The sequence below is a fragment of the Dipodomys ordii genome, unplaced genomic scaffold (assembly GCF_000151885.1).
Source record: "Dipodomys ordii isolate 6190 unplaced genomic scaffold, Dord_2.0 Scaffold62, whole genome shotgun sequence".
NCBI classification, from domain to species: domain Eukaryota; kingdom Metazoa; phylum Chordata; class Mammalia; order Rodentia; family Heteromyidae; genus Dipodomys; species Dipodomys ordii.
Genome location: NW_012267278.1, coordinates 3,897,489 through 3,922,177, shown reverse-complemented (window position 1 = coordinate 3,922,177; position 24,689 = coordinate 3,897,489). Strand labels below are relative to the sequence as shown.

The window sequence follows — 24,689 nt, the reverse complement described above, 5'->3', positions numbered from 1 at the left end:
TCTCTCTACGAGAAGGGAGGAAGCGCGGCGGCTCTCGCAATACGAGGGAAGGAGGGAGGGACGGAGGCGGGAGCCCTGCGCGCGCGGCGGCGGCGGCGGCGGCGCGCCCCAGCCCGGCCCGGTCGGGCCCGGCCCACCCCGGGCAGCCCAGGTACAAGGCCACGCCCCCCACCCCTGGCAGCCGGTGGGAGTGTACGAGACGAGTGGTTAATCTGCAGCTGGATGGGAGGGGAAAGCCGCCGGTCTGGTTAACACAGACGGAGCCGCGGCGGGTGAGACACTCGCTGGGCCCTCCAGTGTCGCGGAGAGGCAAGCGCAGCGCGCAGCACCTGTGCGCCCACAAGGCAGCCCGGGGACCGGCCGAGCTCCCGAGCTGCGGTAGAAAAGGGGAGCGAGCGGCCGAGGCGTGCGACGGCCACTCACTGCTGCGCCCGTTCGGAGACGCGGGGAGAAATGCGGACGGGGTAGACATGAGCCGGACTTACCTCCGATGTTGGATCTTTGCTTGGAAAAGCGTGTGGGTACGACCTTGGTAAGGAATCCGATTTTATTTGATTTGATCTGGAAACCAAAATCGATCTGGAAACTTCTTCTTTTTTTCCTTCAATTTTTCTTTCTTATCACGTAGTCTCAATAAAAGCAAGAGACACTCGGGTGCGCGTGAGGCTGTCAAACATTTAGAAGACTTTTTCCTTATGAATCAGTAACCCTTTCGCTTCTGCACATACTAGGCGATTCGCTGAAATTTCAGTAGTTGCTCCTGCCAACACCCCCACCACCAACAGCAACAAAGTACCCACGCTGGGCGGGCTTCGGCTCTCCGGGTTTCATTGTATTTCCATTTTTATTTGGCAGCGTGACTGCTCCATACACGTTAGAAGGAAATTAAAATGTGCAAATGGACACGGAGGCAAAGACAACTTCGCAGCATTTTTTTTTTAAGAAAAAGATCCTTTTTAGCGACCCAGGGAACAAGCGTAAAACTCAGCCCGAAGCCTCTCCGCGACGCGCGCTCCCGATTCCCCGTGGAAAGCGGACGCGCGCGGTCCTCACTTTCCACCGACGCGCCTGTGCCGGGAACGCGTGAAAGACATTGTTTACCTCGATTTTTCTCTTTGGAAAGCACTCCCTCCCCCCCTTCCCATAGCCCTAGGAGCAAGTATAGAAAATCGGGAATATTCTTCGCCATGTGTGTACGTGGGCTTATCTTGGGTGTCTTGGGCGTTGGTTAATAACTTTAGTTACAGTCCACGGGAGCCCAAGCTTGGGCTTCTGGGAATCTGCACACTTTCAGGTTTAAATGGAAAGTGCTCATTTGTAGCTGAGGCTTCCGAAAGGAATTCCCTTCGGGGAATTCTCTTGACTAGTTTTATATATTGTTCTGATTGATTGATTGATTGATTCCCCCCCCCCCGCCAATTTGGCTTTAAGAGATACCCACAGATCCCAAAGAAAGTTAGGGCATGTTTCCATTTCTCTCTTTCTTATTCTTTTTCGTCTGTGGTCCAAAGAAGCTAGCTGGGAGAGGCTGGTAACTTAGGTCCGGGATGCTGGCCAGACGCACCCCTCTCCGTCTGTCTTCCACGCGGAGGACGCTGGCGGGGGGGGGGAGGGAAGGGGGGGCAGTTGTTTTGAAAGTTGGTTCAGAGTTGGGAGCCGGTGGGAAAGTTCGGTCTTCCCCTTTTGGAAAAAGGCTGGCCGGGTTCCGCTCCTGCACCACACGCGCTTTCCATTTTTAGCTTCATTCAGAGGCAGACGGAGCTCCTTCCTCTTCCTCCCCTTGTTTGTGACACTTTTCTTCGGAGGCAGCTTTTCCACGGCGGGGCTGAGGGGCTGGCGGCCATGACCCCGGGCCGTCCCGACGCAGGGCGGCAGCAGCAGCGCCCACCACATTTTTCTGCCGTGAGAGGTGAAGGCCGAGATTGTTCCAGGGTACTTCTCCCTCCAACGAGCCTGTCACCTTCTTCTCCTCCAAACCTCCTCACTCACCCCCCGCTTTTTGAGTGCAGGGGATCATTTTCTTTCTTTTTTTCTTGTTAAGAACTTTGCTTCTTCAAGCCAGCCTGCTTTACGCGGGGGGTTTGGGGGGGGAGGGGGGCTCTTACTCAACTGTACCAAGTGCACCACATCTGCTTTTCAAGTCTTCGTCACAGGCTCGCGCAGGGAGCTGCGGGGATCGGCAGGATCGTGGAGGAGCATTTGAAAAAAAAAAAGACAAAAAACCTTCTCCCTTCTCTTTCCAGGCTGCCCCCAAGTGTAGCTCCAGTGCTGTGAAGGTTCCAGAGTTGGCAGAGGAGACCGAGAAGACCATGAAAATGGACATGAAGGACGCGGACATGACTCAGTGGACAGAGGCTGAGTTTGAACTGAACTGTACCTACATTGTCAACGATCACCCCTGGGATTCGGGCTCTGATGGGGGGACCCCGGTGCAGGCAGAGGCCTCCTTACCCAGGAATCTGCTTTTCAAGTATGCCACGGACAGCAAAGAGGTAAGCCTCTAGGTTGATTGATGGCTGAGCTACACTGGCACCTGGCGCCCAGTCTCCCTACTGATGGCTCCCCGGGTGAATAGATCTCTTTTAAGGATCAGCAAAGACTGGATCCGCCACAGATGCTCACTTCTTTCCTGGGTTTCTCGGTCCCAAAGTCAGTTCCTTCTCATTTCCTCCAGCCTTCAGCTGTTCCATACTAATTAGTCCACAGTTAAATCTTTTGGCAAATTGGCATACCTTGGAAAAGCTGGTGGGCAGTAGCACGGAGGGTCACACCTTGTGTCACTCATTGCCAGAGGGCTGTGGGAGAGGTCAACACCCACCAGCCCTCCTCTTCCCAGGGTCTTTTTTTGTTTGTTTGTTTGCTTGCTAGTTGGGTGTTGTTTGTTTTTTCAGGGAGAAAACTTTTTCTTAGAAAAGAAGGATTTCATGTGTCATTTTGTCTCCCTCTGCTCATGCGATGGCTTTATTCTTTTTAACGAGCCAGCTTTATTAGCTGGGTTTCTAAAATTATTCTCAAAACCTTGACGTGTTTATGAACTGAAGTGCTGGCAGAACCCAAGCCAGAGAGCCATGTAAAAGTGTCCTCTGTCAGATGACTTCACTAACCGCTGGCCCATCAGCCGCAGCTCCTTTGCTCTGGCTGGGTTTGACAGGCCCATTCCTTACTGGCCTCTGAAGTGGGTATGCTCTTTGTTGCTTCAAAGAGGCTGAAAACCTAAACTTGGAATGAGCAAGCGATTTGTGTTTACCCCTTTTATATAACACTTAGAGTGAGGTGTGATGGTTAGCTGTGAAATAACTGGCAGAACCACCTCCCATTTGGGAAATTTGGCTTCTGTAGTTTGCTCTCCCTGGTGGCTGGGTAGAGGGGAAGGAATCTGAACCTCAGCAAACTTCCCACCCTCTACTGTGCTCTCTGTAGTCCCATTGCCTTTGGAAAACAGTACAAGGGGAATCATCTGCAGCCAGAACAGGGCTCTGCTGCTGGGCCCATTCATTACAGTGATGTCAAATCACTTTCGCCTTCCCTAAGGAACAACAGCATTTGAAGGAATCCGGGAGTCTGTTTGGGAAACGCTTTGTCTCTTTCCTGTTTGTGTGTCTGACTTCAGTGCTTTTAGTGGAGGAGAGACACAGCTGTCTGAAATTAAATAGAACAATTCTACTTGGAGTTTCATGAAAGCTCAATTTTTTTTCCTTTTTCTTTTCTTTTTTCCTAATGGGAGAGTAGTGGCAAATTTTATAGAAAGCAAAATTTAAATTGTAGTTGTACGTGAATGTAATTAAAAAAAAATTAACCCCAGAGGTCAGCTTTAATTATACCTCTTCCTGAAAGTAATGCTCTTCTCAATAGAAAGTCTCGAAAAATGTGGCCTTTGGAATCAATGTAGCATTTGTTTGGGTCTTGAAGATTTGGCTGTGGTTTTGAAAGGTATAGTGTGTGTTTTTTTTCCTCCTATCAGTTTTGATTAAATATTGATCTGTTCACAAGATTCATTGGTATCATTGTTGTCCTCTCGGTCCATGAGGACTGAAATCAAGAACTCTTTTTTCTGTAGGGCATCTCTACCCTTCATTATCTCACAATTTTATTATCAGCTAAAAGCTGAACTGAATTTCAATCTTCATCCTTCTACTGAAAATCCTAGGTGAGTCAAGTTATGCTCTTAGATCATTTAGTCCAAGGTTCAGGGAGATAGTCACTTGCCCACAGGCTGTAGTTAGAACCAGACTCGGCAGTGGAAACAAAGTTCTGCCGCCTCCTACAAGTGCTTCTCAGATGATGGTACACTGGCCCCTCTTGGTGTCACTGTGGCTTTACTTATTGTCAGCATGTTTCAGACAGATCCTTTATTAGGCTTATTTGCTGGTTCCCCCCCTTTTGAACATAGAGTTCCCTCTTTCAGGATATTTAACACTTTTCCCCCCCCCCAAAAAAAAAAGAAAGAAAAGAAAACCAAAACACGAGCAAACAAAAAGCCACAGAATATATATCACTGAAGGCGCAAAAGCCGCTCAGAGGCCAGGGTGCTCCTCCATTTCCCCATATTTTACTGCACTGAAGGAAGCACTTGACTCCAGGAGAGACTGCTCAGTCCCTTACCACGAAAGCAACCAGGAAAAGGATTTGAATATGACTGTGTCCTGAGCTTACTCTGAGATCTGTACCTGTTTCCCTGTGTCTTTTTCTGTTTTGAACTTTGGGAAGGAATAGCTCCCTGGAGATGAGCCATTGAGGGTGTGCTATCCATAAACCAGTTCCAGGACAGAAGCATTAGGGTTCAATGAGGTGTTTACACTGTCATTATTCAGTTGGTTCTTTTGTCCTACAAGCCACGGAAAGAGGGAAGAAACTTTTCTACTTGTAGGTTTTTATCTGACTAATCTACTTTGCCCTTCTTTAAGGACTTTCATTAAAATAGAAGATGTCACATTATGGGCTATTATGCTGACATCCTGGGGAATTTTTTTCAACAAGATCATTTTTCATTATGAATTTGTGCTATGTGTCAGCACCTTTTTTCCACCCTCGGTTTAAAAACAAAACATACAAATCAGATTTCTGATTTTGACCTTTGCTTTTAAATTTGTACCTTTATTAAAGCTGTTCTTGCTTCTTTATTTCTGGAACTAAAAACCAAACAGACATCTTATTCAAACTTTTAGAGCTTTTTAAACTGATGGGTTATTCTCTTATAGGGGTTTTCCCCTTCATCCTCTTGAATTAATCTGTGAATACCTGACTCTAGAAAAATCCATCTCAACACTGGTCTCTGAGATGAAGTTTGCTCTGGGCTGGGGTTACTTATTCCCAAGAGACACTGTCTTCTGTCAGTATGACCTCCTGAAGTCCTGGGCTAAAACATCAACAGGGATAGATCATGAGGACCAACTCAAGGGTCCATTCTCAGGCCATCTGTAAAAGTATCTCTGGCTGGAAGTGGCCCTGTAGCTCAAAACTGTAGAGTACTAGTTGTTAGAGAAAAAAAAAAAGAAAGAGCTCAGAGACAGTGCCCAGGCCTTGAGTTCAAGCCCCAGGGCCAACAAAAACAAAAATCAAACAACAAAAAGTATCTCCACCTAACATGCAATTTCTATCTTTAAACTCTTTGATTTGGGAGGTGAGAAACCAAGAAATCACCACATTTAAGACTGACAAAATGAAGGAAGAAGACTTGCAAAAAAAACATCTCTCTGTCCATTCCTCTAAAAATGGGGCAAACTACAAACTAAAAGGTCTTGATCCACTACAGAACAGGAGTCCTTGTAAAGCGAATACCCTTATCGTCAACAGAGAATTTTAATTGAGTCCTTTTTCTGAGGTGGAATTCAGGGAGGGGAAGAGATAGCTAGTAATTAAGATGATCCTAGTGTCGGTTGAGGTAAGGATGCTTAGACTACCTTGAAATCCGAATACTGTTTCTGCTTAAAAATCCTCTGCTCTGTGCGGGTTTACATGCATTCTAAATAAAAACAGTTCACTTTTCACACTTAAGATTGTCCTTATTATCAGACTTTCATCCAGCACCCCCATCCAACCCATCTTAGCTATAAAATTGCCATTGTATAAAGTGAAGAAGCCCCATTTTTTTTGTTTTGGGGTAGTTTTTTGTTTTTTTGGGGGGGGGTGATTTTTGGTCTGGAAGCTTCCTCAAGGGTGTGTTCTATAGCTGAGGCCACTGACAGAGACAGATGTTCTCTACTGGCAAAGGGGCCTGTGTGGCACATAAAGTACATAGGAAAGAGCTTCCGCTGGGGCAGGTGAAGTCTGGATGTGTGGAAGGCAGTGTCCTCTCCCTGATAGGATAATAGAAGGCACACAGCAGCCTGTCCCCAGCAATAATTCTTTAGGACCCTGGTCAGTTCCAATAAGATTTTTTTTTTCCTTCCTGAGTTAGGTGAATACACTCTTAGGTCTTTTTGTACTTTGAAATTCCAAACACGCAACATGTTTCTGTGCCTCATATTCTTGTCTCTAGGACAGAATACTGTAAATAATGGGTGAGAGAGAAGGACTCTGCTAAGATACACAATGATTCTCAAGGACAAGATTATGACTTCCTCCTCCTCTTCCTCCTTCTGTCCCCATTCCAGTTATCTGGATGAACTCCTTAATTTTAGAGTGTTACAAGCTTTATGTTTTTCTTTGAACATGAATTTGAGGTGAAAGTGTCTATTATCTCTTATTCTAGGCTTTGAGCAAATATAAGTGACTTATTTTTAGTTTATTTATGTATTTGTTTGGTTTGGGTTTGTTTGAGACAGAATCTTGGCTATATAGGCCAAATGGACCTCAAACATATGAGGAGGCTCCTGTCTCAGCCTTGCAAATGCTCGGATGGCAGAGAACTACCACACCCAGTGACATAGGTGGTTTATGAGCTACGGGATTCCTTCCAATCCCCAAATTCTACAGTGATTTTGCATCTCTGTATCTCTAAGCGTTAGCTTTTTGTATATTCTACAGTTCTCTATATAGTAGGAATTTTGAATATTAGGGCTGTCTTTCATTCCTTTGTTAAGATAACCTTGTGCTGAAGCTTTTTCATCTAGTTTTTGCTGTTGTACTTTGATGCTGTTTGTTGAAAACAGGGTCTTGTGAATTTGCCCATGATGAGCCTGGACCTCATCAACCTTCTGCTTTAGCCACTAGAGTAACAGATTTCAGGCCAAACCAGCACTCCTGCCTTCTGTCTTCTTAGTACCCTCAGGTCTTGCCTACTAAAATTACATTTGGAAGGTTATCTGTCAGTGGCAAGAACTTGGGATACTGCTTCATCTCTTCCCAGTGATTGGTTCCTATTGAGGCTCTGTCATCTTGAGCCTTCCATACATCCCACTTTGGTAGGAACATGACTCTAGTTTACTCTAGTTTTCTTTTGGTGCCAAAAGAAAAAAAATGTGCTTTTTTAGTGTAAGATTGATAACTGGAAACCAATCATATTCTACAGAAGAATGACAATTTGGAAGAAAACTTGTGACCTTCATGTACTGTTCCTTGTTGGTAATCAAACTCTGACTCCCAGAGACTATAATTTAAAACAATGTTGATAAACCAGTTGAGTACCTTGTTTAAAATTACTACTTTAAAGTGGATGTGTTGAAAATATCAGCTGCTAATTATTGGCTCACCAACAAATGGTATTATTTGTTTTTCCTGTTTGTCATTTCAGTGTTATGGAATAATCACTTCCATGTGAATGCCTAATGATTTGTGTGTCACAAATTTGTGTGTCAAAATTCCATGAATTTTCTGAATTAATAATATGTCCTGGACAATGAATTTCTGAACAAATAAGTCTACTCAAGTTTTCAGAATGTATTTTTATCTCAAGACTGCTCTGAGATGCCTCCTCCTGTCCCTAACAGTTGAGCTGTTAACAAATACCAATAATGATGAACTGTTCTTGAAAGGGCAGATAGATGTAAATGAAGGCAGAGGAGGAGGATGAAATGAACATCTGCTTTTTTCAGCTCTCTGCCAGAAATTCATCAAGGACCAAAAATAACACTAGAGCTTGCCAGCCTTGTTTCAACTTGTGTTAGGTATAGGAAATTCTCTTTCTTTCTCTTGCTCTCTCTCTCTCTCTTTCTCTCATCTTAAGTATGCTCCACTGACATGTATATTGAATACTAAATTACTGTAGAAAAATACATCGTTTCCTGATAAGAAACTTACACCAGAAAGACATCTGGGTAGGTGTGCCTATTCTCTAGGAGACAGCGGTTTAAATTCTTGATGAGCTTTAACAGGTAGCAGTGGATTTCATAACCCAAATTTCACGCTCCATTGTGAACCACCTGAACCAGTGCATTTTCTTGTATCAGCATCTGACATTTCAGGACCAAAATCGCACAGGTGCTATCAAGGATAATAGAACTGGAAGTAAATATTATTGATTTCTTTGTTTCTTTTTTTCCTTTTTCTTTTCTTTGTTGAACTGGTGCTTGCTGGGCAAGCAAGTGATCTACCACTTGAACCACACCCCCTAGTCCTGGTAATAAATATTATCTTTTACTCCACCCCTTTGTCTATTTCAAAAGGTATTCTGTAATTAATTTGTGGGCTGTTTTGAATCAAAAATAGGAAAGGGAGAAGTTTCTGGAGTTCTTTTGAATAATGATGGATTGCTTCCTGATTCTTGTTTGATTTTTTTTTTTAATTCTCTCAAAAGAAACTTAGGATCAAGCAGGAACTGTGACACAGTTAACATGTTTTTGGTAAGGCTTTCCAGAATCAAAATGTATTGAGTCTAAGAAGGTCATTTCTTCAGATCTTAGAACCCACAGTGCTTAGAACTCACAGCTCCTCAGTACAAATTCCATCTCAAAGGAGGACCTTTGACCACTCTTGAATAGATGTCAGAGAAGAACAAAGTTACTTGAAAGATCTTTCTTCCAATTAAAGAGAACTTACAAGCTATGGGGGTATCGAGCAGAGAGCTCATCTGGGATGAAGAAAATATAATGTGTTTGGTTTCTGGTTCCTGAGCCTTTGTGGAACAACTAAAGAGCATTATTTTGGTTTCTGAGGTTAAAACTGTTTTATTTCCCTAGAGTACACTATGTTTATGGTTTGAGGGAGAATGAAATAGGAAACTAGGAGGAGAGCTACAATTGTCTAATCTTGACCATCTAATTCTTCTGTGTCTTATTCTCAAAACAGAATGGTTATTATCTTCTCTGATCTAGCACGAAGAGTAATAAGAAAAGTAAAGGACCTTCCATCGGTGGAGAATAATCCTGTGGACTATTTTAATGCTTGGTTGAATACGTGCTTGGGATTTGAGATTGTAGATAGCCTGGTCTGCGGACACCTGTTAGTTGTTGAGGCTTCATTAATGCCTGGTCTCTGATGTTGACTGCATAGCCACTTGACAATTCAATTCACTGAACAAGAGCGGCTAACATGTCACAGTGCAAGTAATTGTTTCCTACGTTTGTCCTTTTAGATTATTGGAGTGCTGAGTAAAGAATACATACCACAGGGAACTCGATTTGGACCCCTAGTAGGTGAAATCTACACCAGTGAAACAGTTCCCAAAAATGCCAACAGGAAATATTTTTGGCGGGTAAGTAAGAACACAACAACAACAACAAATTAAGGCTTTTAGTGTTAAGGGGGGAAAAAACTAAAGCTGTAAGAACATATAGGATTACTTCCTTTTTCAGCCCTGTGTTGAGAAATGCTGGGGTCTGCCCACAAGTATTTGGGGCGTGTGGGGAGAGGGGAGGATCTTGATGGAATAGGGAATTCTGAGTATGGAAACTAGTTACATGTTCAGTCCAGAGATACAAAGTGTGGGTAGTTACTGTTGGCAATAATGGACTCTGTGGGACTTAATTTTTGCAACTCATTAGAGTTTTGTGATGAAAGGAAATGGTGTGCTGTTTGCTTCTGAGCCAGGTTCATTTTTATTTCTCTTCAAGGAAGTAGTAATGAGTCACCAAGCCTTAGATTTCACCCCTTCTTGATTGCTTGCTGAGTTAATGTTAGTTGAATGAAGTTTTCATAAATGATATTTTGAATAAAAACTCTGAATGAAGGACAGGTGAAAAATGGGCTTAGTGAAGAGAAAAGAACCACAGAATGGCCCTTAAATTCAACTGCACCACGAAACTAAATTTAACTTAACTTCTAAAGCATAGGAAAATGCTCACACAGTGTGAGATGATAAACTTGGTTCTATCATACATTCAAAAGACCTGCTCTACAACAAGGTGCTGGTGGCTCACTCCTGAGATCTGAGGGTCATGGTTCAAAGACAGTCCAACCAAGAAAGTCTATGAGATTCTTTGTGCCAATTAACCAACAAAAAGTGGGAAGTGGAGCTACAGCTTAAGTAGTACAAGGGGTAGAGTACCAAGCTTGAGAAGAAAAAAAAGAAAGAAAGCACTGAGTTCAAAACCCAGTAACCAGCACAAAAAAGACTAGTTTATATGTCGCCTTTGGAATATCAAGGTTTACAAAGGCTCTCGATTGAATTTTTGAGTTGGAGTCCGAATCAAGACTAAACAGAGAGAAGTCAGCTTCCATTTTCCCATGTTATTGGTATATTTGTTTTTCTCAATTGGCTCAAATGGTGGACACCTGCCTACTCAGTAATACCAAAATGAAAAACAACAGCAATGCTTATTTAAGTTTCACAACCAATTTTTATGTTAATATTTATTTGTGTTAATATTTTAACATAAACAACATACTGGGTGAAACTTTGATAAAATAACTACATGATAATAACCAAATTGAATTGCTCACTTTGGCTGGTATTTTTACCTAAAAATTTTAATATCTTTTCGACAAGTATCATAAAAGATTTTTGTTAGGCAATTACTTAGAAGCTATTACCAGGAAATTTGAGGTGTTTTTTTTTGTTTTAATCCAGGAAGTTTTAAGTTCCAGAAGGGTATTCTACTCTTTGTTGAGCATAAGCGAACAATTACAGTTTCCCTAAGAATTGTATGCTGTCCATTGTTATGTGATAATTATTCATGCTTAAAATATATTCACTACATCACTTATAGAAAAAAGGATGCACTTTATTTTTTGCTTTTATTGCCAATGAATTCTTCTGAGATATGAGCCATAGGTATATTAGTTTTTGACTCAAAAGGTTGGAATTAAGACAGTACAGCCTGTCTTATTAGTATGGGATCATTTTTTTAAAAGGCAAGAACTACTTAAGAATCTCCCACATCTATCCCAGTTTCCTGTTCATTACTTTTAGTGAATCTTTAAATTAAAAAGTAGCCTTCGTAGCAATTAGCCTCCCGAGAAAGATTTCCTTAGGAGGATTTATTCGAATCTCTCCTTCATTTGGCAAGAATATAGTTGGAGATAACTTCTTGATGTTGCTAAAAGCATCCTGGGTTTTGCTGGCAGGAGGAATCTGAACATCTGTTGGGAGGAAAGAAAAAGTTTTATGCAAATTACACAGGCAAAGAGATGTTCAAATTGAGAAAGCAGTGACATTTCTTGTAACTGTACTGTGAGTCAGCACGTTTTGAATCTTCTTGATAATAGATGGAAATGCAGCCAGGTGACAGGCTACCGTGTTCATTTGACGTCTGCACTCTTTTCTTTTCTGGTGGGTGTGTTTGTATGTGTGTGACCTCATGGCGTTGGCAGTTCTGTTTTTAAATGAGGATACAGTAAATGGTAGTCCGTGGAAAGCTGACTGGAATCAAGATACCAGTAGCTTTAGAAAGCAGTTTCCGCCCTAGTGAAAAGGGCTAGAGTGATGGAACCCTATGTTCCTGGAAGTTTGCTCATGAGAGTAAACAAACTTGAAAACCCCTCTTGATAGCCCAACGCACCCAGCCTTGTTCCATTTTCTCTTAACAAAACACACCGCAAATGCTCTCACAAGCTGCTTTGATGAAGCCACATGTATTTCCCCCTTCACAATTTACAGGAAGTTACTCTTAAAAGAAAGTGATTCTGATGTTTACTGCCTGTGTTAAAGGGACAGAGTTCCTTTTTATTTCTGATAGCACTGGAGCGAAATACAGAACCGATTCATAGACTAGCATAGTCAGGGGCGGAGAGGCAAGAGGTCTCTTTGCTGTCGTGTGAGAGCCATCAGGTGCCTCGCCACTTGAGGGACCCCAGTTGCACATGGCCAGGCACTGACTATCTGTGGTGAAGAAAACTTAAGTCGGAGGGAGAGGTGAGACCTTCCCCGAAGGGTTAGGAGCGAGCTTTGCCATGTGGTTTCAGTGAGTGTATATCCTTTGATTTTTTTTTTCCTATTCTTAACTCTGTCTTTTGACTAGCACCCTATGTGCAGCTGTGAACCAGAGGTAGTATTACTCAAGGACAGACTTGGAATTCTTCTTTATGCTTTTATTGTCTTTAAGGAACCACACACTTTCTGCCTGTTGTTTTAGTTTTGGGGGCTTTCCCCCCCCCAAAAAAAGCTCAAGCCTGGGGCTCAGCATGTGGTGTTTTAGACAAGCTCTTCTCAAATATGGGGGTAGTCTCCCCGAGACTCTCTCTTCCCTCCTGTGGCTTAAAAAGAAGCAGCACCGGGCTGAACATGTTTACCAAGAGGAAAAGTGACTTCTCTGTACACTGTCAAACTCTGGCCTCTGTCCCAGTGCTGTCTTTGTTATGGCAGGTGAAATTCACCTTTGCCCCACCCAGTGTTTCCACAAAAAGGCACAGTTCCAAGTATTCATATGAACAAGTGTTACTTTAGGACTCAAGGGTTGGGGGGTGGAGGATGTTTGCATAGTCTGAGCCTTGGGCGGAGGTGTAGGAAACAGCTAGCACCGAGGCCATAGAAAGAGCTGAGCCTCAGTTTGACGCAGTCAGCCTGCTCTTCTACCCAGTGACTCAAAGCACTAAAAGTCACCATGATCAGAACTCAGGTTAGCAGCGTCGCCCATTTGTCATTCACTGCTGTGCTTCACTGTAGTGGCTGAAATCAGTCTGAAGCCGTGCCTTAGATGAAATTTTGAGTTTCATTCTTCAGTTATTTCCTGCCACCCCCCCCCGCTGTCCCCCACACATGAAAAGACCATAGAACTGAAATGGAAAAGGTAACTGACAGACAGTGCCTTACCTGTTTCCGCCCTGAGTTTTGCTGATTCAGGATGACTTCTGCCACCCTGACTGATTCTCTGTCTAGCTGGGCAGTGGAGGGGAGCCGGAATCCAGGTGGTGAGAAGGAGTTCCATGGCTTTGGGCTAGCTTCCTTTCAGAAACACCAAGTCTGTTTTCTCTTTTTGGACAGATTTACTCCAGAGGGGAACTTCACCACTTCATTGATGGCTTTAATGAGGAGAAAAGCAACTGGATGCGTTATGTGAATCCGGCACACTATGCCCAGGAGCAAAGCCTGGCTGCATGTCAGAACGGGATGAACATCTATTTCTACACCATTAAACCCATCCCTGCCAACCAGGAACTTCTTGTGTGGTATTGTCGGGACTTTGCAGAGAGACTCCACTACCCTTATCCTGGAGAGCTCACAGGGATGAATCTCAGTAAGTGGATTATAAGACAAAAAAATGATTTTTTTAATGCCAGTAATGTCATTCTGCCCTTATGAGCTAATAACATGTTTAATTACATGTCTTCATCATCTGTTTTACAAAGTAGGTGGCTTAAACAAGGGACTAGAAAGAGGAATTAAAAAAAAATAGTCCCTATTCCTTGTTATGAAACTTGATCGTCAACCTTGAATGTTGAGTTCAGAAGGTTACAGTAAGAAATATATCCTGTATGCCAAACTTTAATGTATGCATGAAAAGATGGGGTTGAGAATTGAATAAGGATTGTCCCCGGCACACTGCTGAAATCATGCGTTGAAATAATGTGGAGATGCACACTTGAATAAGAAGTCATAGGCTGATGAGGCTGTTTCTAGAAAACATCTTGTCATAATTTTCTCAACTACTATTCAAATGGAATAACCCTAAAGAATTTATTTCTTAGCTTCCTTCCTTATGGTAAAACGAATTAATCTGATCTTCTAATCAGTATTACAGTAACCACCTATCAGTTTATCTTAACAAATTCTCAGTTCCTTGGTTTATAAGCTTTTACTTTCTCCATTTGGTTAACATTGCTGTCATGACCTCTTTCTGCAGAAGCCTTCTTCGCTTTAGTCTTTCTCAAGAGATATGTGTAAATAATTTAAGAATCAATTTAAAATTCTAACTTTAGTTGTAACAATGGTTGTATGTCCTTAGACTGCTAAATTTTATACAGTTTAAAAAGGAAGTTCCTTTTGGTTCCAAAGTTAAAACTATGTCTGAGATTTTTATTACTTTTTGTTTTGATATTATTTTTAATTTAAAGGAACATTTCAAGGAAAGTCTAAGAATTCCCAGTTACCCTTCACCCCCAGACTCACCAATTTCTTTTCTTTCTGTGCCAGTTCTAGACACTGTTCCTTAGCATTTTTGTGCTCAAGGCTCTACCTCTTGAGCCACAGTTCTGCTTGCAGCTTTTGGGTGGTTAATTGGAACTAAGACAAAGGGACAATGGCGTTTCCATGGACTTACACTCCGTTATGGCCTCTCCTGGAAACGTACTACTTCCCTAACCTTCTCCCTTCCTCTTCTGTATCACCTTCCATTTCTTTAGCTTAATCACTTACGAATTTAGAGAGTCTTTGATTTTTGTTTTGTTAAAACAGTAAGACTACTGGGCAAGTCATCCCCAGGCCCCCCTGCCCCCCCATACCACTGGCTTTTGAATAACCATAAAGGTTGAGGTGAGGGTGTTGGCTTAAGTAATAGAGAGTACATCTTGAGTGGAAAAAGCCCAGCCAGAGTGCAAGGCCCTGAGTTTATGCCCTTCTGTAAGCCCGTGTGCATACACACACTCAATAATAATAACCATGAAGAAACCTGTTCTATATTACCCTTACATTGTGCTAATCAAAGATTTTGAAAACCTAGTATTTTTCTTTCCCCAAAGATTCAAGTGTTGATTCCTATGTTCAGAAGCACTCTGTGTCTTTTCGCATGTGACAAAATGATTGCTTTTCTTTCTCCAAATAAATGTCCCCTTGGATTTCTGCAAAATTTTTCTAAGTGTCAAGTTAGCAACTTTAGGTCCTCATCATTGTTGTCCAGCATTCATAATAACAATAACTAGTCACATTACAAGATTCCTGCTGCTGATTGTGAAACTACTTGGCTTAGGTGTGGCAACTGATGATTGAGACTCTGATCAGGAAAATTTCCACTATTTCATCAAGCCTCATAGGTAGATTATGTGTTCACATGAGTTGTGTTGGGTTTCCATGCTAGAGCATAATAGAAGTCTGTGCGGCCCTCCTATTAGGGCTTCGTGGTCGTGATGGTTGAGAAGAAGGGACAAACAAATGGACAAGAACAAACTAAGGAAGAGCAAGTGGCCAGAAATCACTTTGGCATTTTTTTTAAAGTATAGCAAAAGGAAAAAATGAACTATTAAGTTCCTACCCCACCCAATTATTTTTGGTTACTTTTTTCTATCTATCTAACCCATCTAGAAAACACTTGACCAAATTATAGACTTCTAAATGTTAATCTGCTTTCTCAGTTTCAGTTGAAAACAGACTTTGTTTTGCCTACTGCAGAACTTCTAGGTTCTTTCTTGTAGTCTTGGGGTTCTTATTATAGATCGAAAATGTGAGTCGGCATAATTAAGCCATTCAGAGCCTTCAGAAGCAGTTCACTCTTGAAATGACTCCGTCCGCCTACAGCCATTTAAGATTTAAGAACAAAAACAGATCTTGATTTTCTTTTTCATGTTAACTCAAACTGGTGCTAAGTAGGAGAGTCAGAAATGACACCAGCTCTCCTGATTACTCAGCTGCTGAAGGATGAGTTTTTAAAATGTACCTTCATAGAGGCTTCACAATTTCCACCTACAGAGCATTTCACAGAGGCTAACGTTCGCTCCTCTCAGAATATTTTTTTTAGAATAAGGTACAAATCTGCTTAGCTGAAAACATCAGAGATAGCAAACACTTATTATAGATTGACTGTACACCAGGCACTGTGTGCTGGTTTTTTTTTTGTTGTTGTTGTTTGTTTGGTCAATCGTGGGGCTTGAGCTCTGAGCTTGGGTGCTGTCCTTGAGCTCTTCAGCTCAAGTCAGCTCAAGGCCAGTGCTCGACCTCTAGAGCCACAGTGCCACTTCTGGCTAATTGGAAATAAGAGTCTTATGGACTTTCCTGCCGAAGCTGGCTTTGAACTGCATTCCTCAGATCTCAGCCTCCTGAGTAGCTAGGATTATAGACATGAGCCACCAGTGCATGGCCAGAGGGTTTGTTTTTTTTCTTCATAGAAAATGAAAGGTTATGACTTTTTTTTGGTCATGTGGCCCCAATCATTACTTTTATGTTAGTTCAATAATCACATTAAACTGAGTTGCTTAAAAAGAACATATGACTATATATGAAAGCATATTCAATTCTGTGAACAGACTCAAAGTTTTGATGTTTTTCATAGCCCAAATTTGTTACCTTGAAGATGATAGGAGTAAGAAAAGCCACTGTGTGTGTGTGTGGGGGGTGCTAATACTTAGATACAATTTGTCTCGTAGATGTGACACAAGTTATAAAGTTAGGAGGTGATTCTTCCATACTTTTGTTGCATGCATTACAGTGCGCCCCCACCCTCCCCTGCATGAAATTCCTTTCCAAGGCTGTGAGATGCCTGGCCTCTCCATTTTCCAGCTTAGTGTCTTTCCTTGCCTCAACCACTTCAGCTTTAAAAAACAAAAGTGACAATTTGCACTTCCTGCCTGCTGGGCCTTACTGAAAGACTGATATTGGCCTGATAAGGAGTATTTATTTTAGGTTAGTGGCTTCAGATAGTATCCTCCCTCAACAACCTTTCCATCACTTCCCTCCAACAGCCTCTTCCCTGATACTGTTGTTCCCCGTGTTTATTCTGGGGCTTCTGGCTGGCCCAGAGGAGCCCATGATAACAACGAGCAGATAACATTCTCTAAGAGATTCTAACTGGAATCAAATTCCCCACAGCCTGTCAGCCTGGATTTGAAAGCTTAGTTCTGGAGTTCAACAGAATCTTACAGGGTAACAAGCCTAGAGTTCTTCCTCCGTGAAAGCAAGCCAGATGCATTTTGGTTATTTTATTTATTTTTGGGTTTTTTTTGTTTATAGTTTTAGGTGCCAATATATGGGCTTGAACTGCAGGGCCTGGGCACTCTCCTTTAACTTTTTTTCTTAAGGTTGGTAGTGCTCTACTCGGGAGCCACAGGTCCAGCCACCCCAAGCTTTTTTCTGGTTAATTAGAGATAAGAATCTCATGGCTTTTCAGCCAGCCCAAGCTGGCTTCACATCATGATCCTTAGATCTCAACCCCCTGAGTAGCTAGGATTACAAGCATGAGACACCAGTGCCCAGCAAGTAGGTACATTTTATAAGATGACCAAGAGTACTTACACAGTGGCTTCAGTACAATCCCAGAACCTACCACCTGTTCCACTGCCAGAGCCAAAGAGCCTTACTCTTACTCCACATTGCACCCACACTCAGACTGTTGCCTTCAGTATGCTCTTGAGGGCAGTTGTGCTGGTTTAAGTGAGAGTTCTAGAAAGCAGTGCACATCTCCCATGTTTCTTTGGTTGCAGGGAAGGCCTGAGCAGAAGCTTTGCTATGTTTCTTGCTCTGACAGGTGTTTTCCTGAAGGCCTCATTTGTTCCATGTGGTGGACAGTCCAGGGCCACAGATAGCCTGAAACTGTCCTCATGGCTGGTGTTCCTAAACAGTCTGTTTACTGAGGGATCTTTGCCGACTCTGGGATAAATGCTTTCTTCTGAGATGCCTCTGTTTTCCTTGGTGCTATAAGTAATTGAACTGGCTCAGGAAGGACTTGTTGTGGTTTGGCAGAGGTGACTGGTCACACCTCATGACTCCAGGAGACAGCTCTGCTGGTAGCCTGGTTAGACCAGAACTTAAGTGAAATGCTGGTGCTGTCAGCCAATGCAAGCGTTAAGGGGTGGCGTTCATGCCCTTCATCCATTTGGCACAGACACTTTGAACAGGGCTCTATCTTTAGTTCCTACTAAACAAGAGTCGAATGGAAAATGAATGGCTATGTATTACTTTAAATGAATCTTTATCTTTCACATCTAGTCTGTGGGGTACACTGATGTCTTTTAGGCAACCTAAACAGAGCATCTGAATGACAGGTGACAACCCCAGTATTTTTCCACATATACACACCCCGCCACCTCCAGCTTCGATACTAGCCCGTGTTTGTGTGAACAGCCCTTTTCTGTCATAAAGTTTGTACAGAGGGACGCATCGGCATCCAGAGGCTCTGCTACTGTCCCCATTTTGCTATGGAGGAAACAGCAGTGCTTCTGAGTGGGTGGCCGGGGGCCTCAAGAGCAAGAAGGAGCGTTCGGAGCCAGGTGGTGGTTGTTTGTCACCAGATGCTGCTCAGGTTTTCAGAAGAACAGAACCGCTTTAATGATTTCACTTCAGCTCACCATAGCCTGCTGAGTAACCACCTTTTTCCTCCTCTTTATTTCAGCACCAACACACAGCAACCCAAAGCAAGCTGGTGCTGATACAAATGAACTCTGCCCCAAGAACGTTCCAAAGAGAGAGTACAGCGTGAAAGAAATCCTAAAGATGGACTCCAACCCTTCCAAAGGGAAGGACTTGTACCCTTCTAACATTTCACCCTTCACTCCAGAAAAGGACCTGGATGACTTTAGGAAAGTCAGGAGCCCCTTATACCCTCGGGTGGTCTACCCCATCCGGGCACCTCTGCCAGAAGACTTTCTGAAAGCTTCCTTGGCCTATGGGATGGAGAGGCCGACTTACATCACTCATTCCCCGCTCCCGTCATCTACAACTCCAAGTCCTTCCGCAAGAAGCAGCCCTGAGCAGAGCCTCAAAAGTTCCAGTCCTCACAGCAGTCCGGGCACCACCGTGTCCCCCGTGGCCCCTGGCTCTCAAGAACATCGGGACTCCTACACCTACTTGAATACACCCTATGGCACCTCTGCGGAAGGCCTAGGCTCTTACCCCGGATGCGCCCCTGCCCCCCACCTCCCACCAGCGTTCATCCCCTCTTACAATGCTCACTACCCCAAGTTCCTGTTGCCCCCCTATGGCATGAATTGTAACGGCCTGAGTGCGGTCGGCAACATCAATGGCATCAACAACTTCGGCCTGTTCCCCAGGCTGTACCCTGTCTACAGTAACCTCCTGGGAGGGGGCAGCCTGCCCCATCCCATGCTCACCCCAGCCTCCCTGCCCAGTTCCCTGCCCTCTGATGGAGCCCGGAGGCTGCTTCCTCCAGAGCATCCCCGGGAGGTGCTGGTCCCAGCACCCCACAGTGCCTTTTCCCTCACTGGGGCTGCAGCCAGCATGAAGGACAAGACATGTAGCCCCACCAGTGGCTCTCCGACGGCGGGGACAGCCGCCACGTCAGAGCACGTGGTACAACCCAAAGCTACCTCAGCAGTGATGGCAGCCCCCAGCAGCGAGGAAGCCATGAATCTCATTAAGAACAAAAGAAACATGACGGGCTACAAAACGCTTCCCTACCCACTGAAGAAACAGAATGGCAAGATCAAGTATGAGTGTAATGTCTGCGCCAAGACGTTTGGCCAGCTCTCAAATCTCAAGGTAGGCCTTAAACAGCAGGGCCCCACGAGGGCACTTAGTTTAACTCCTTGCTGCTGGTTACAAGCTTCATGGTCAGACCCAGGCCGGGCCTGCTGTGTGTGAATTCTGCTTTCCTCTTGCCATTCCTAGCTCTGTGGCTTTAGGACACATTGCCAGCTCTCTCCTGATAGAAAACATGTGGAAATCGGGCTGGTGGCATGCTCTGCTAGCCTAGCAGTTTTGCTCTTTTAGCGCAAGCCTTTACTAGATAGAGCGTTCTAAAAACCCAGGTGCTTTGTGTATTCTTGAAGACTTTGTCTTGATGCTTTTCTTGGGAGTTTTGCATCACCAACCCCTGCGTCTCACCCCCATCTTGACAGCACAGCTAACCCACCCCCCTACCCGTGTGGCTTCTTCCCAGGTCCACCTGAGAGTCCACAGTGGAGAGCGGCCTTTCAAATGCCAGACTTGCAACAAGGGTTTTACTCAGCTCGCCCACCTGCAGAAACACTACCTGGTACATACAGGAGAAAAGCCACATGAATGCCAGGTGCGCGCACGGCTTTCTGGGTAGAACTTTTGAGCTTTGTAGAAAATGTCTGGAGTTGCCTTCCTGTGAACCCCCCACAAGGATCCTGTCTTGATAGGGGTGGTGGCCTTATGCAGCTTCCCCCCATGCCACCCCCCCCCGTGCCCACTGACACCCTGCAGCAATGGATGACACAGCCAGCCTCCAGTGGGTGGGAAAATCGTAGGGAAACAAGCAGCATCTCGTGGGCTGCACGCCCACATCCCTATTTGCTGAGTACTACAACATGGGTGCCACCAGGAGACTTGGTCAGCTTGCTCCTCCTTGTTGATATGTCTTAATCTTCTGGTCTTCCCTGTCTCCCTCCTTGACCCCCTCTCCTCCTCCCCCCCCCCCCCCTCCACTGTAGGTCTGCCACAAGCGATTTAGCAGCACCAGCAATCTCAAAACCCACCTGCGACTCCACTCGGGAGAGAAACCTTACCAATGCAAAGTGTGCCCTGCCAAGTTCACCCAGTTTGTGCACCTGAAGCTCCACAAGCGACTCCATACCCGGGAGCGGCCCCACAAGTGTGCCCAGTGCCATAAGAGTTACATCCACCTCTGTAGCCTCCAGGTGCACCTGAAGGGGAACTGTCCCGTGGCCCCCGCCAGCGGACTGACCATGGACAACCTGACCCGCATCAATGAAGAAATCGAGAAGTTTGACATTAGTGACAATGCCGACCGGCTAGAAGACATGGAGGACAGCCTTGACTTGACTTCTGTGGTGGAGAAGGAAATTCTAGCTGTGGTCAGAAAAGAGAAAGAAGAAACTGACCTGAAAGTGGCTTTGCAAAGAAACCTGGGGAGCGGACTCCTCTCCTCGGGGTGCGGCCTCTATGAGTCACCAGACCTTTCCCTCATGAAGTTGCCTCGCAGCAAACCACTACCTCTGGTACCTGTAAAGGTCAAACAAGAAACAGTCGAACCGATGGATCCTTAAGATTTCCAGAAAACAAGTGTTTTGTTTCCTTTCTTAAGTTATGACTTGGGTGAGTCAGGGTGCCTGTAAGCAAACTGCTTGTACATAATTCCAGATCTACAAAGACAGCTCTCTCTTCTTGGCAGGTGGATTTCCCTCACCTACCTGGAATTAAAGAAGGACTCCAAAGTAACCGAAATCTCAGGGCATAAATGAGGCAAAGACTCTCCATATACATATATATATATATATATATACATATTATATATACTTATTTACACTCATGTCTATATATTTGAACCTGTGTATTTTGAATATTTGTGTGGATATGTTTGCATAGCCTTCCCATTACTAAGACTATTGTCTAGCCATAATTATTTTTTCAATGATAATCCTTCATAATTTATTATACAGTTTATCATTCAAAAAAGCAATAATTAAAAAAGTTTACAATGACTGGAAAGATTCTTTGTAATTTGAGTATAAATGTATTTTTTTTGTCTTGTGGCCATTCTTTATAGATCAATTTCTGCACATCTGTTTAAGTACCTAAGATTTCTATGACTTCAGTCAACCTTTCTCTATATTGTTTTGAAAATGAGGTTTCGGTATTGCCAAAGTTAGACATCTGGTGTGTTGACTCATAGGATCCTTTATCAGCATTGTATAATTTGGGGGTATGTGTGCAGAATAATTACCCAATAATAACTTGAATAGAAAGAACAAGAAAAGGAATCTTCTATGTTTCTGTGGATAGGTTTTTAAAAACAATGTTTTCATTTATACAATTTTTACCAAAAATATAACAGGAAGGTTTTACCAACCTGTGCCTCAAAAAAAGTAAGATTCCCTCCCTATTCTTAAATCATATGACCATTCAGAGTGGCCACATGACTTTTGCATCCCAATGTATTATCTAAAAATGTGAAGAAGACAAAACTCCATGTTGAAAACCACTGAGAAATGGTCCCAGAGCACAGAGGGTTTGTGTGTGTGAGACTTGAGGGCTTCGGTCTGGGTGCCATTTTATTGTTGTTTTTTGTTTTTGTTTTTTGTTTTGTAAATGTCAAAATTGCACAAAGGTGGTGCTGTACTGGGAAGGATTTGAAGTAGATAGGCTCGGACCACATTTAAAACACAATCAAAAAACAAACAGAAGGAAAACGGGTATTGTGGTCATCTTAGGTAAAATGCGGGTAATGAAGATTCCTATCCCCAACACATTTAATTATATTTCTTTTTTCTGTAAAACTCCACTTTCCTCAGTCTTTGTGTTTTTGCATTTTATCGTTAATTTAACTGAAGATGAAAGGGCATTGCAAAGTTGTTCAACAATAATTACCTCATTGAGTGTGTCCAGGAGTGCCGAAAGTGATGTCTTTAGCTCATGATTTGCTATTCTAGAGAATACAGAGTAAGTGTGCTCCAGAAAGATAGACCCAATCTTTCTATCTTTTACTGTGCTATAATAAGCCCAAAGATTACCTGTTGGCATTCAAAGTGTAGCAAAGAATGGTGTATATTTATAAATCTATTTATACCACTATACCATGTGTATGTATATATATAATATATTTATAACCACTTCAATTGTGAGCCAAGCCATGTAAAAGAACCTACTTTTCCTAAGAGCAAAAGAACCTCTTTTTGAGACTTTACTTCAATCTGACGCCTCTTACTGGAGAGCCTAAAGTTCCCATGCTGGGGTTAGGACCACATCACACCCAGAAAGAAAAGAGATCCATCATTTGGGTTTTAAAGGATTATCTGATTCAGGTGTGTTTTTGTTTTGCCAGGTTATGATTATGTGGTCACTCACAGTCAAGTCACAGAAATACAAAACTTACTATGTTTTCACCACTCTGCTTCCTCTCCTCCTCTCCCTCCTTCCTAAATACTAACACATCACTATTCAGCCTATTTTATATGTTTAACATTTTGTTCATATCAACTAAACAAACTTCAAACAATCCAGGGAAACCTAAGAGCCTTATTATCTGCTCCTATAACTCACAAGACTTTTTTTTTTTTTTGCCCAAAAGCCTAGCACATGCTAGCAGTCACTTGACCCCTAAGCTATACCCATAGCTCAAGACTGACAATTTTTGATATATCAGTGTTTGACAAACACAGTCCTTAATTGTAGGTGAGCCAAAGCATCACACTGACATTGACACCAAATATTTTGAATCCCCAATGAACACCTGTGTTCTCCTTTTGTGTGTTCTTGTCTTTGAGGATTTTTGTAAAGATTTCTTCTCTTATCACCTCTTTTCCTCTTAGGCCTCTTACATGTGAATGTTGAGCCCACAATCAACAGTGGTTTTATTTTTTTTTCCTCTACTCAAAGTTAAAACTGACCAAAGTTATTGGCTTTTTACTTTGCTAGAACAAAACTTATCTTATGTTTACGTACCGGTTTACATTGTTATTTATGTGCAAATTGTTAAAAATGTAAATTAAATATAAATGTTCATGCTTAAAACAATGCTTGTCTATTGTCATGAGGGAGGGGCCAGTAGACTATATCTTATCCAAACTGGGAGGGGGTGGGAGGTGACTCTAGTCCACTACACAGTTTGCCTCTCCCCTTCCCCTGTCCCAACCCCTGGTGTGTTCTAAGAAGCACCAGCCAAAATGTCTTGATTACCCCCCTCCTTCCTGGTCTACTAGAGAGAAATTTAACAGCACTGATCTGTTGTATCCTTCATAACTCAACAGTGTAACAGGTTTCTATAATTATGAGCTAAAAACATTTTCTAAGACAGTATTTCAATCATGAGTAAATGGGATAAGATTTGTTAGCCTTCATTGATAGATACCGTGGCAAGAGGTCAGGAAGGCTTGAATCAATTTCAGAAATGCCTTCTGACTCTTCTCATCTTGCAAGTGTGCAGGCTGAGCCCAGGGGTGGGGGAGGGACCTAGGTTCGGGAACAGCCGGCTTCACAGTGTCTGACACACGCATGCGTGCATCCCACTGGGAATGACTGCCTCACACTGCATCTTCCTCTTTGTCTCTTCACCTGGAAAGTAAATAGGCGACTCATGCACTCAAAGCGAATTTTCAGAAAGCTGACTTTTGCCAGAATCTGGGCATGATTTGTGTGAACCCCAGGGATTGTACTGGCATGGCCACAGCCTAGGAGGTAAGTGATGAGTTTGAGTCCACATGCTTATCCCGGGATGGGCCAGAAAATGTTTCCAGAAAGAAGGCACGATCCAATTTGAGGATGACTTGGTAGATAGGAGTAGGAAAGGCTTCTAGAGAAGCGATAGTGCCTTCCGTGAAGAAATCTAGAAGCCCTTTGCAAGTGATTTTTATGGTTCCCATTTCATCCATTACCAAGTTCTCAGTTCCATCTGAAGAGAATAACATTTCTATATTTGGACACTCAAAACTACCCTATGTTTTCCTTTGTTTTCAATGTTTCGTCTTTAAAATTCACTTAGACATCTGTGCCAAGAATTTGGGATGCCACCAACATGCAAATGGAACTAAGAAAACCAGAACCCTCTTGTCACAAATGTACCAAAAGGTGCTGCTCATATTCCTAAACTCTGCAGTACCATGGTTGAAACAGTTTTTCAAAACAAAGCCCA

General features: G+C 43.2%; 1 protein-coding gene across 3 annotated transcripts; it reads left to right on the top strand.

The window, feature by feature from the left end:
- Positions 1–243: 243 nt before the first annotated feature.
- Positions 244–23,575, top strand: Prdm1 (PR domain containing 1, with ZNF domain). Of its 3 annotated transcripts, XM_013022441.1 has the most exons (7): positions 244–532; positions 2,244–2,492; positions 9,452–9,571; positions 13,238–13,490; positions 18,510–19,615; positions 20,016–20,144; positions 20,533–23,575. In XM_013022441.1, the coding sequence occupies exons 1-7, from the start codon at positions 491–493 to the stop codon at positions 21,106–21,108; spliced, it is 2,475 nt and encodes an 824-aa protein (XP_012877895.1). In that variant the 5' UTR covers positions 244–490; the 3' UTR covers positions 21,109–23,575. The 3 variants fall into 3 exon arrangements, with proteins under 3 accessions (XP_012877895.1, XP_012877896.1, XP_012877897.1); XM_013022442.1 differs by lacking the exon at positions 20,016–20,144; XM_013022443.1 differs by lacking the exons at positions 244–532; positions 2,244–2,492; positions 9,452–9,571 and adding an exon at positions 12,095–12,169.
- The last annotated feature ends 1,114 nt before the right edge of the window (positions 23,576–24,689 follow it).

Bases quoted from the DNA above. Each gene is read 5' to 3' on its own strand.
- Prdm1 (XM_013022441.1), top strand. From the start codon at position 491: ATGTTGGATCTTTGCTTGGAAAAGCGTGTGGGTACGACCTTG. The intron at 19,616-20,015 runs GTAGGCCTTAAA...GCTTCTTCCCAG, and splicing joins GCCAGCTCTCAAATCTCAAG to GTCCACCTGAGAGTCCACAG. The intron at 20,145-20,532 runs GTGCGCGCACGG...CCTCCACTGTAG, and splicing joins AAAAGCCACATGAATGCCAG to GTCTGCCACAAGCGATTTAG.